General features: G+C 45.1%; 1 protein-coding gene across 13 annotated transcripts in view; it reads right to left on the bottom strand.

Annotated features, from left to right (window-relative positions):
* FAIM (Fas apoptotic inhibitory molecule) overlaps positions 1 to 2,751 on the bottom strand; it is a 118,611-nt gene extending 115,860 nt beyond the window's left edge. For 3 of the 13 annotated variants that reach the window (XM_035704809.2, XM_025448904.3, XM_025448905.3), the window contains exon 1: positions 2,545 to 2,748. In XM_035704809.2, coding sequence (XP_035560702.2) covers positions 2,545 to 2,592 — 48 coding nt within the window. In that variant the 5' untranslated portion in view covers positions 2,593 to 2,748. Of the gene's footprint in view, positions 1 to 2,135; positions 2,263 to 2,544 lie in introns of those variants that run through there. The other 10 variants (XM_049099737.1, XM_025448901.3, XM_049099735.1 and 7 more) reach the window with 8 other exon arrangements.
* Positions 2,752 to 12,616: the final 9,865 nt, after the last annotated feature.

Here is a 12,616-nt window from a genome sequence, read left to right as displayed (position 1 = left end):
AACAAAGGATTACCACGTAGCCATGGGAGTGTCCTTGTAAAGAGAAGCAGTAAGGGACAGAAAGGGTCCACAGAGAAAGGATCCTAGCCCTACCCAATGGGTGGGAAGGCCAGAGGAGACTTTTGTTTAAAACTTGTCATTCTTTTTTTTTTAATTTTTATTTATTTATGATAGTCACACACAGAGAGAGAGAGAGGCAGAGACACAGGCAGAGGGAGAAGCAGGCTCCATGCACCGGGAGCCCGACGTGGGATTCGATCCCGGGTCTCCAGGATCGCGCCCTGGGCCAAAGGCAGGCGCCAAACCGCTGCGCCACCCAGGGATCCCAAAACTTGTCATTCTTAAATCCTTAAACAATATACTTAATTTCCAGAATCATGCAACCAAACTGAAAAATGATCATTACAAAGAAAATTCCCTCTCTTTTAGCACAAAATTAAAAAAATGTAAATGAAGGAGCATCTTGGTGGCTCAGTTGGTTAAGCATCCGACTCTTGATCTCAGCTCAGGTCTTTTTTTTTTTTTTTTTTTTTTTTTTTTTTTTTATGATAGGCACACAGTGAGAGAGAGGCAGAGACATAGGCAGAGAGAGAAGCAGGCTCCATGCACTGGGAGCCCGACAGGTCCCCAGGATCGCGCCCTGGGCCAAACCGCTGCACCACCCAGGGATCCCTCAGCTCAGGCCTGAATCACAGAGTGGTTAGTCCACAGGGTGGTGAGTCCAAGCCCTGCTTTGGGGCTCCATGCTGGGCATGGAACCTACTTAAAAACAATAATAATAAAATAAATTTTAAAAATTAAAAAATGTAAATGAAAGTCAGGGTGGAAAAACAAATTCCATTTATTTTCACTGATGAGCTGATGTCACTCGAAACTCTTTACATGCCTTCAAAGAAAGCTTTTTGAGTGTCTAGGCATCAGCATAATCTTTTAAAATCTATTCGCTAGCAATCGAACGATCATGTTTCAGAGTAAGACAACCATTAAGGGCAGCCCGGGTGGCTCTGGGGTTAAGCACCTGCCTTCAGCCCAGGGTATGATCCTGGAGACCTGGGATCGAGTCCCATGTCGGGCTCACTGCATGGAGCCTGCTTCTCCCTCTGCCTGTGTCCCTGCCTCTCTCTCTTTCTCTCTGTGTCTCTCATGAATAAATGAGTAAAATCTTTTTTTAAAAATTTTAAAAAATTATTAAGATATTCATAGTTCCCTTTTCAGCAACAGCTCTAGGTAAGGCCAATCACAAAGGAGGTCACTCTTCAACAAACAGGTGTTGACACTGTACGCCCAGACCCATGTGAAGCCTTGGGACCTCCAGCAAAGTGAGTCAGGAAGCTCCAGGAGCCAGATGTCCCCCAAACGCCACCGGAGGTATAAGAACTGATAACTTGGGCAGCCCGGGTGGCTCAGGGGTTTAGCGCCTGCCTTCGGCCCAGGGCGTGATCCTGGAGACCCAGAATCGAGTCCCACATCAGGCTTCCTGGATGGAGCCTGCTTCTCCCTCTGCCTGCGTCTCTGCCTCTTTCTGTGTCTCTCCTGAATAAGTAAGTAAAATATCAAAAACAAAAAAACAAAAAAAACCATAACTTTTCCGAGGAGCATTTTTGCATCCGCATAAACCACAAGCCTTATGAGAGATCCACTCTAAACAAATAATCATGCTCAACACACTAGACGTAACAGTGCTCAACGAACTGCCTTTTGTACTGGCTGCAAACTGCAAACCACCTGCGCCATCACCAGCAGGGGGGAGGAGCCCAAGAAGTAGATCACGGGGCCGTCCCCCAAGACCCTGCACGCCCAGCCTGCGCCGGGCCGGCCTGGACGCTGCGGTCAAGGCCGCACACACGAGCGCGGTCCCGCGCGGCCAACAGGGGGAGGACGCGGAGGGACACACAGGAGCTGCGCGCGACGCGCTCTCCGCGAAGAGGCCGAAGTCCCCGCACGCGGGATCTGGGCTGCGCAAGAGACGGCCGGCTCCGCGTCCGGGGGGAGGGGCTGCAAGGCTGTTCATTACGCTAAGATGCTGGGCCTGACCAGGATGGGGCGACCCGCGGCCGCCCCCGCCCCCGCCCCCGCCCCCGGCTCGGCCGGCCCCCGCTGACGCCCGCGAGCCCCCGCCCTGCCCGCCGCCTCACCCTCCGGGGCTCGGGGTCCGCGCGGCACCGCCCGCCGCCGCCGGAGATGGCGGCCGCCGCCGCGCTGCGTGCAGCGGGGGCGCCCGGGGCCGCGCGCAGGGGCTTCTGGGGGCCGCGGGGCGCACCTGGGCCGCCGGGCGCCGCGGGAGGCCGCGGGCCGCGCCGCTTCCGCCGAGCCCCGGGCGCCTCCTGCTCCGAGGCTGAGAGCTCGGCCGCCGCCCCGAGCGAGCGCCGACTCTGCGGCGCTTGGGCGCCCCCGCCCCCGCCCCCGCGGGCAGCGCCAGCCGGGCCCTGCCTCGACCCCCGCCCGCCCGAAACCTTGGGGCCGCGGCCGCGTCTCGCCATCCCCGGTGCGGCGCCGTAGCGGGCGCGGGGCCGGACGCCGCGGGAACCCGGCGCGAAAACTGACCGTGCGTCCGCTCCGAAGCCACCGGGCCGGTGACCCCGAGAAGGGCATGCGCCCCTTGAAATCTCCTTCACGGGTTCTGGTTGTTTCTGTAAAGACCCAGCAGCGCCTTAGGGCGGGTATCGGGCCGTGCAGCTTCTCCGTGAGAGCGGCGTTCCCGGTCCCCGGGGCCCTGCAGAGGCCCTTCCCCCTGCTGGGCACGCCTCCCTGCCTCGGCCCCTAGTCACCCTTGTCTGTGTGGTCGAGCTCGCTCTTAGATATCTTTTTTTTTTTTTTTAAGGAAAAGTATCCTGGCCCTGAAGACTTGCAGCACTTGGACTTCTTAGCCCATGTCGGAGTGTGCAATTATTTCTGTAGATTTTGCTTATCGTGCAACTTCATAGGGGACTGGAGGTTCTTGATGGCAGGGGTTGTGGCGCTTGGCTCTCGCTCTTGTACCTCCCACACCTGCACAGCGCAGGCTCAGAGTAGGCTCTGATAAATACTTGTTTAACGGATGCATGTAGGGACGCCTGGGTGGCTCACAGGTTGAGGTCTGCCTTCGGCTCAGGGCATGATCCCGGGGTCCTGGGATCGAGTCTCGCATAGGGCTCCCTGCAGGGATCCTGCTTCTCCCTCTGCCTGTGTCTCTGCCTCTCTCTGTGTGTGTCTCTCATAAATAAATAAATAAAACCTTAAAAAAAATAAAATCTTAAAAAAAATAAAGAAGAATGAATGTAAAGAAGGCCTGGGTAGGTTTTAGGTGCCTTCTGATTTTCCCTGCCACCAGCAGACAGGGAAGAAGGTTGTTGAGCAGGGCCATTTGAGGGGGGCAGCGAGTGGTCCCTGTGAAGTGTGTACCAGGTGACAATACACAGACGTTTGAAGGGATTCTGGAGGGGCTCTGAAGGCCCAGAAGATTTGGGAGCCAGAACCTGTGATCCAGGCCTCATTGTGTAATTTCTTATCCCAGCTTGAGGTCTGTGTAAAGAATTGTTTCATCTTTGAGGTTGCTAGAGTCAAGGCGGTTTCTAGATGCTGAACAAGTATGTGAGAGAAGGGGGATAGAGACTAGAAGGGACAATCTATTAATTAGGTTAATCAGTCTATAAAATAATGACTGAATTCTCTTTTTTTTTTTCTTAGGATTTTATTTATTTTTTTCATGAGAGACACAGAGGCAGAAACATAGGCACAGGGAGAAACAGGGACCCTGCAGGGAGCCCGGTGTGGGACTTGGTTGGGAAATTCTGAGATTACCACCTGAGCCAAAGCCGGATGCTCAACCACTGAGCCACCCAGGCACCCCAATGATGACTGAATTCTTAAGCAAATTATGTTCTAAGGATTCTGTTTAGTGAGCACTGATTTCTTGTTTGCTACCCTGTACTGAAAGCTCCTCCAAGACAAAGACTTTTCATATTTGTATTTTCTTCTAAACGGGTGTCTTAACAGAGTTTTCAATAAATAATTATTGAAAGAATGACTTGCAGGGGGGAAGGTAAAAGGCTTCAAAGTGGGAATTTCTAGCGATGGGACCAGGCAGGCTAGTTGAAGACATGTCCCTAATTCCTTTTTCCTAGTCCTTAGTTCTTCTAAAAAACAATCCTTAGTTGTTGGGCTAGGACCAGGAAACCCTGGTTGGGGATACTAATGAAGGATCATATTTTCTTGTAAAAACTTAGAAATCTGGGTATCCTTTATAAGACCAATAAGGTGTAATTTATTGGATGCTTGCTATGTCCTTATATATTATTGCCTGTACTTTTCACAACAGCCCAGTATTTATATTACAGAGGGACCCAAAGCCTTCAGAAGTTGCAGGGCCAGTGATGCCTGGGTGGCTCAGTGGTTGAGCATCTATCTGCCTTCAGCTCAGAGTGTGAACCTGGGGTCCTGGGATCAAGTCCTGCATTGGGTTCCCCTCAGAGAGCCTGCTTCCCCCTCTGCCTATGTCTTTGCCTCTCTCTCATGAATTTAAAAGGAAATTGCAAATTGCAGGGCCAGCATATGGAGCCAGGCCTGTGGGATTCAAAAAGTTCATGTTAACGGGGCCTATTATTACAAAAGTGTTAATTGTGCTTGAAAAAAACTCTAAGCCTTTCCTTAGAGGCCTGGGAAGCTCCTCTGCCCAGGGCCCACAGAGTACATTCAAGAGGTGCATTCAAATCTGCACCACAAATAGGCAGTGCAATCTGATTCCTCAACTGGCTTATACTATGCCACTATTTTCTCTTTGAGTATAATACTTGGAATTTCTGAGATACCTGGTATAATTTCTGAGATGCCAGGAACATGCCATTTTTTGACTACATTTTCCACCTACTCATTCCCAGGGCCCAGGACACTGAAGGTAGCGATAGTTACTTGTTATCAGACAGAATTGTTATGGACACTAAGTCTCAAGAAAATACCATGAAAGGTATTGAACTTAAGTATAAAATGTATTCATTCAAGCTAATCCTGCTTTTGACTTGACTTTTTTTTTTTTTTTTTTTTTTTTTTATTCTCAAAGTAATCTCTATGCCCCACATGGGGCTCAAACTCACAACCAAGAGATCAAGAGTTACATGTTCTACTGACAGAGCCAGCAAGGTGCCCCATGCTTTTGACTGTATCCTCACACTCAGATTATTTCCTTGTTTCCCAGGAAGTACCTAGATTGTTCTTACCTCAAACTATCTCTCACCAATTTGCCCATTGACATCAGTGATTGATTGACTAACTTTTTAAGATTTTATTTTTAAATAATCTCTATGCCCAATGTGGGGCTCAAACTTCCAGCGCTGAGATCAAGAGTCACATACTCTACCGACTAAGCCAGCTAGGCCATCAGTGATATATTTTAAGAGAGCAGCTAAAAATGTTTTCATTCACCATTCTCTGTGCTTTCATTTGGCCTCCTTTTGAAAAGGGAATTGTTAATGCATTGACTGGTTTTCTTTTTTTTTCTTTTTTTTTTTAAATTTTTTTTTTAATTTTTATTTATTTATGATAGTCACAGAGAGAGAGAGAGAGAGAGAGAGAGGCAGAGGGAGAAGCAGGCTCCATGCACCGGGAGCCTGACGTGGGATTCGATCCCGGGTCTCCAGGATCGCGCCCTGGGCCAAAGGCAGGCGCTAAACCGCTGCGCCACCCAGGGATCCCTCTTTTTTTTTTCTTAAAGATTTTATTTATTTATTCATAGACACAGAGAGAGAGGCAGAGACACAGGCAGAGGGAGAAGCAGGCTCCATGCAGGGAGCCCGACGTGGGACTCGATCCCGGGTCTCCAGGATCACACCCCAGGCTGCAGGCGGCGCCAAACCGCTACGCCACCCGGGCTGCCCATTGACTGGTTTTCTGAACTTACTTTTTAAACAACATGAATGGAGATCAAAATAAAAGGGAAAAGTTACTTAGTCTGATACGAACAAGACTAAAATTTTCCACATGCCCTTCCAGTATTGGTCCAGCTTGACTACCAGCGGTATGTTTAAAGGGAGAGGCACTGGTGCTTTAGAAAGAAGCCCAGGGCCCAGAATTATGGCCTCCGAGGATTGTGTGTCAGAACCAATGCCAGTACCCACAGTCTCCCGCTGCTCACCAGGCTGCTGCTCCTTAGGCATCTTCCCCCTCAGCCCAAGGTGGCTGTGGCTCTACCTACACAAAGACAGAAAGTGGAGGAGTGAAATAAGGTGATTTTGTAGAACTTGAAACAAGAAAAGCTTGACAATATCAGGAGAATATCAGCTTTGGTTTGAGTCATGTGGAGAGTGGGGTTTGTAGATACACCCTTAATTAGAGCAAAGAGCCAAAGGAAGGCAGTACAGACACATGTTCCAATTGGTTAAGATTTGGTAAAAATTGGGAAAAGTTTGTATCATGTTTATTTTTTTTTTTTTTTTTAAATTTTTTTTTTTTAATTTTTATTTATTTATGATAGTCACACCACAGAGAGAGAGAGAGAGGCAGAGACACAGGCAGAGGGAGAAGCAGGCTCCATGCACTGGGAGCCCGACGTGGGATTCGATCCCGGATCTCCAGGATCGCGCCCTGGGCCAAAGGCAGGCACCGAACCGCTGCGCCACCCAGGGATCCCAGTATCATGTTTATTTAGAGAAATGTAAAAAGCATAGGAAAGTATAGAAGATAATAACCATATTCCTGTGACTTAGAATTGACTGACCATCATTAAATACTGGCTCATTGAAAATTTTCAATGGAAAAAAACATTGCAGATAAAACCCTATTGGATTTGCAAATCCAACACCATTACTTGCTTCTCTTACCCCAAGCCAATATGAACATGAATTTGGTGCTTCCTTCTGAGTCCATGTTCTATAGTTATGTAGAAAGTATATATATGAATAACTCAAGCCTGTTAGAATGGCTATTATCGCTAAGAAATAACAAGTGTTGGCAAGGGTAAGGAAAAAAGGGAACACTTATGCACTGTTGGTAGGATATAATTTGGTGCAGCTACTGTGGGAAATAGTGTGGAAGTTCCTCAAAAATAAAAATAGGGGTGCCTGGGTGATTCAGTTGGTTAAGTGTCCGACTCCTGATTTCGACTCAGGTTATGATATCAGGATTGTGAGATAGAGCCTTGAGTTGGGCTCTGAGCTGGATGTGGAACCTGCTTAAGATTCTTTCTCTCTCCCCCTCCCTATCCCTCTAAAAAAAATAAAAATAGCACCACCATATGATCCAGCAATTCCACTTCTGGATATTTCTCTCTCTCTCTCTCTCTCTCTCTCTCTCTCTCTCTCACACACACACACACACACACACACGAATACTATTATTTGGCCATAAAAAAGAAGGAAATTCTGCCATTTGTGACAACATGGATGGACCTGAAGGACACTATTCTAAGTGAAATAAGTCAGATAGAGAATGACAAATATTGTATATGGCTCTTACAGGCCGGGAATCCAAAAACAAAACCAAAAACAAACTCAGTGAACAGATCGGTGGTCATTAGAGGTTGAGGGGGAGAAATGGGTAGAGGGAATATAAAATCATTTAAAAAATAATAAGAAAGGAGTTTTGAACTATCGCACTTTGAATTATAAACTGTCAATTTATTATTGGTAGTGTATTTAGCTTGTCTCTACTGTTTTACCTTTGCTTTCTATCTGTCCCACCTTTGCTCTGCTTTTTGTTCTCCTTTCTTCCATTCTTAAAAGTAGCCTGAATTTTTGTTCTTGTATTTCACTTATTCTTTCTACTGGTTTGGAAGTCATTGACTCCCCTTTCACCTTGCAATCAAGTTTTATTTGAGTCTGTCCTTTTTTTAAGCACACACATTTGCCTTCATGATCATTATACTGAATTATACAATGATTGTGTAGACTTATCTACATGGTTATCATTTTTTTCTCAACAATCGTTGCATCTCAGACTTGCCTTCTTTGATCACTTTTCTTTCTCAAGTACATACTTAGAACTTCTTTTAATGTAGGTCTATGGTGATTTTTTAAAAAAGATTGACTTATTTTAGAGAAAGAGAAAGAACATGAGTGGGGGGAGTGACATAGGGAGAGGGAGAGAGAATCCTAAAGCAGACTCCCCACTGAGCATGGAGCCCCATGTGGGGATCAATCCCAGGACCCCAAAATCATGACCTGAGCTGAAATCAAGAGCCAGCTGCTTAACTGACTGACCTATCCAGGTGCCCTGGTCTGTTGGTGATTTTTTTTTTAAGATTTTATTTATTTATTCACGAGACACACAGTGAGAGAGAGAGAGAGAGAGAGAGAGAGAGGCAGAGACACAAGCAGAGGGAGAAGCAGGCTCCATGCAGGGAGCCTGATGTGGAACTCCATCCGGGGTCTCCAGGATCACACCTTGGGCTGAAGGCAGCACTAAACCGCTGAGCCACCCGGGCTGCCCCTATTGGTGATTTTTAAAAAATTTTATTTTGAGATAATTGTATCTCGGAGCTAGGGAGAGTCATTGACCTGGAACCACTTTAACATGCTTCCAGAATCCTATTGAATGCAAGAATCTTGGACTCAGTTCTCTCAACCTGCTCCTGGCTCTGCCAGCACTCCTGATTGGGCTGAGTAAGCATTTACTTACAGGTAACACCCTTCTCTAAATTTGTACCCCTCGTAGCTTTGGGTTTGGCTCAAAAAATTTTTTTAATCTCCTTTGAGATTTTGCTTCCTGGAAAACCAGCACTAAAATAAAAATTATGTTTTGTTTTAAAGCAAAAAAAAAAAAAAGATGTAAATGAGTAAATGTTCTTCGGCATGATAGAGTCCTGCTTTAAAAAATTGTTTGAGGGACACCTGGGTGTCTCAGTTAGTTAATCATCTGCCTTGGGATCACATCATGATCCCGGGATCCTGGGATCAAGCCCTCCATTGAGCCCTGCATCAGGCTTCCTGCTCCGTGGGGAACCTGCTTCTCCCTCTCCCTCTGCCGTTGCCCCTGCTTGTGCACGCATGCATTCGTTCTCTTTCTTTCTCTCTCTCTAATAAATAAATAAAATATTTTTAAAAAATGAAACAAAAAGGTAGTTGAGACATACCTGTCTCACTCAATTGGTGGAGCATGCAACTTTTGATCTCAGGGGTTTGAGTTTTAGCCTCATGTTGGGTGTAGAGATTACTTAAAAATAAAATCTTAAGGGGGATCCCTGGGTGGCTCAGTGGTTTAGCACCTGCCTTTGGCCCAGGGCGTGGTCCTGGGGTCCTGGAATCGAGTCCCACGTCGGGCTCCCCATGTTGAGCCTGCTTCTTCCTCTGCCTGTGTCTCTGTGTCTCTCTCTCTTTCTGTGTCTCTCATGAATAAATCAATAAAATCTTTAAAATAAGATAAAATAAATAAAAATCTTAAATAAATAGGTAAATAATTATTTGAATGGCAACTGGAAATCTGTGTGAGAGTAAAACAGGATTGTTGTAGGGAGCTCATTCCTTGGAATTTGAATCATCATCATCATTACATTTATTCAGTATTCATTGACAGTCTGTCCTGTGGCAAGCGCTGTGGGGAGAATATAACAATGAACAGCACTGAAGGTTTTCCCCCCTTGTGAAATTTACATCCTAGTGGAGGAGGCATTCACAAGAAATGAGCAAATAGTTTGTGACAAGTTGCCTCCAGAATGGCTCCCAAGGGCCCCACTTCCTGGTACTCATATCCTTTTGTAGTCCTCTATTGCATTTTACCATAGTTGGTCTGTGTGGTTAATAGCATAGAGCAGAAGTGATGATATGTGACTGCCTGGATTAGGTTATAAAAAAGACTTCTGAAAAAAATAAAAAAAAAAATAAAAAAAAAAATAAAAAAGACTTCTGGGGGTGCCTGAATGGTTCAGTTCATTAAGCATCTGCCTTCAGCTCAGGTCATGATCTCAGGGTCCTGGGATTGAGCCCCATGTTGGGCTCCCTGCTCAGAGAGGAGTCTCCCTCTCTCTTTCCCTCTCCCTCTCCCCCTGCTCATGAAGTCTCTCTTACTCTCTCTCAAATAAATAAATAAAATCTTAAAAAAAAAAAAAAAAAAACTTTGTTTCTGTCTTAGGTACTCACACATTCTCTTGGATCACTCCCTTTTGGGAAGCTGTCATGTTGTGGGGATACTCAGGTAGCCTGTGGAGAGGCCTGCTTGCTAAGGAACAAACTGAGCCCTGCCAATAACCACATGAGTGAGTTTAGAAGTAAATCCATTAGATTAACCGTGGGCAACAAGCTGATGGCAGCCTCATGAAAGATTCTGTCTAGACCATCCAGCTAAGCCACTCCTGTATTCCTGACCCATAGACAAGATATTAAATGTTTGTCAAGATATTAAATGTTTGTTTTAAGTGGCTATGTTTAGGGATAGTTTGCTATGCATCAGTAGATGACGAATAGACAGATGAAATATACGCAAATTGGAATAAGTGCATACACCAATCTTATGGTAGAGCAGATGCCCATCAGGAGAAGTGATATGGTCAAGCGATTAATGAAATAGGTTTTCAAGCCTGAGTGCTGATTTCATATCCTGGCTCTGCTACATACTAGCTGTGTGATCTTAACAAGTCTTTTTTTTTTTTTTTTAAAGATTTTTAATTTATTTTTGAGAGAGAGAGTGAGAGAGAGCATATAGGGAGAGGGAGAAGGAGGAGAAGCAGACTCCCTGCTGAGTGGAGAGCCTCCATGGGGCTCTATTCCAGGACCCTAAGATCATGAAAGAGCCAAAGGTAGACCTTGACTGACTGAGCCACCTAGGTGTCCATTTTTTTTTTTTTTTGGTGTCAATTTTTAAAAACTATTTATTTATTTATTTATTTATTTATTCGTTCATTCATTCATTCATTCATGAGAGACCTAGAGAGAGACAGAGACATAGGCAGAGGGAGAAGCAGGCTTCCCAGAGGGAGCCCAAAGCAGGACTTAATCCCTAGACTCTGGGACCACACCCTGAGCTGAAGGCAGGGCATTGCATGCTCAACGACTGAGCCACCCAGGCGTCCCTAACTTCTATTTTCTAATTTGATAATTTGTAGAATGAAGATAATAAGAGTACTCATGTCAAGGTTATTGTGAAGAGTCAAGAAGTTAGAAAACATAAGTGTGTAACCCAGAGCTTGACACATTTTAAAGGTTCAACTAATATAACTATTGTTAATCTGTACTGATTCTTTTTAAAAAATATTTTATTTATTTATTCATGAGAGAAAAAGAGAGACAGGCTCCCTGCAAGGAGCCTGATACAGGACTTGATCCCAGGACCCCAGGATCACTACCTGAGCCAAAGACAGATGCTCAACCACTGAGCCACCCAGGTGCCCCAATCTGTACTGATTCTTGAGCATTTGTTATTAATCTGTTTGAGCTATTTACTTGTGGTCTTTCATACTGGCAGATGGCTACTAAAGGTGAATGCCCCTGTCAAAATATTTTTATATTTAAAATTTAGCAGTGCCACTCCACACTATATTGAGCACCTGCTATGTGTCAGGGACAATATAGGTCCTGAAAAAAGTAAGGTAAGATCCATGTCCCCATAGTTCAAGTTCTCATAGAAGAGGCAGGAACAAATGTATTAGTATAATTAAGGATTAATTAAAAACTCTAAATCCAAAAGACTTGTGAATTGGAGACTTTTCAAGACTTCACCAAATGCCATTCATATTTGGCATACTCCTTGTTATGGGGAGAAATTTGATACGTCTATGCCTTGGAGAAAATTTGAGAATCAGTTTAGAAGTTTAGAAATGAAAAGATCTGTTTTAATTGCTAATGAAGCCTATAATTTATACTAGGAAGACAAAGCACAGGGGAAAGCAGTAAACTGAAATGAAGACAGGCTTTGGATCTCAGCTTAAATGTCACTTCCTTAGAGAGGCTCCTCCACATATCTTTGTTCTCTTCCTTCTCTTCATAGCACTTATCATAATTAATGCTTATGTGTGGGATTTTTTAATATTTCTCTTCCCAACTAGTCTGTAAGCACCATGAGGGCAAGAAACACATCTGGTTTACTCACCCCTATAAATACAGCATCTAGTTTAATCCCTGGTATATAACAGGTGCTTAATACATTTTTGTAAGTGAATGTTAAGTGAGTGTTTAGAACCATTAGCATCCTGGTGGATTATTGAAGACACAAAGAAAACTTGAGATCAGGGTGTGTGGCTGGCTCGGTCGGTGGATCATGCAGCTCTTCATCTTGAGGTTGTGAATTTGAGCCCCATGTTGAGCGTAGAGATTACTTAAAAATTAAATCTTAAAGTGTTGACAAGGCTTTGATGGTTTATACAGGGAAATTCCTTTGAAGGACAATGCTATAGAACTTCCTCCACTTGACACACAAAATCCAGGAGTGATGATGAGGAAATAGAGCGTAATCAGCCTTGTGTTTTGAAAACTGTAAAGAATACTGGTGATCATACATCTAGCATCCATTGTCCTCTTGGTCCTTACAGGACTCCAGTTTTACTCAAGTAGCCATACCTTCACCTTGCAACTTATGTGACTCAAGGAGCACCTGCCCCATTGCCTATTGCAGTTATGGTAACCCCTTTTTCCTCCTGGAATCCAAGCTAAGTCTTCTTCACATTTGCTAGGCAGTTACTGATTGGGAGACAGAATATGTGCCCGTGTGACCTAATTGG

Source organism: Canis lupus, chromosome 23 (assembly GCF_003254725.2).
Source record: "Canis lupus dingo isolate Sandy chromosome 23, ASM325472v2, whole genome shotgun sequence".
NCBI lineage: Eukaryota > Metazoa > Chordata > Mammalia > Carnivora > Canidae > Canis > Canis lupus.
Note: the sequence above shows the minus strand (reverse complement) of the source record. Positions and strands in the feature narration are given on the sequence as shown.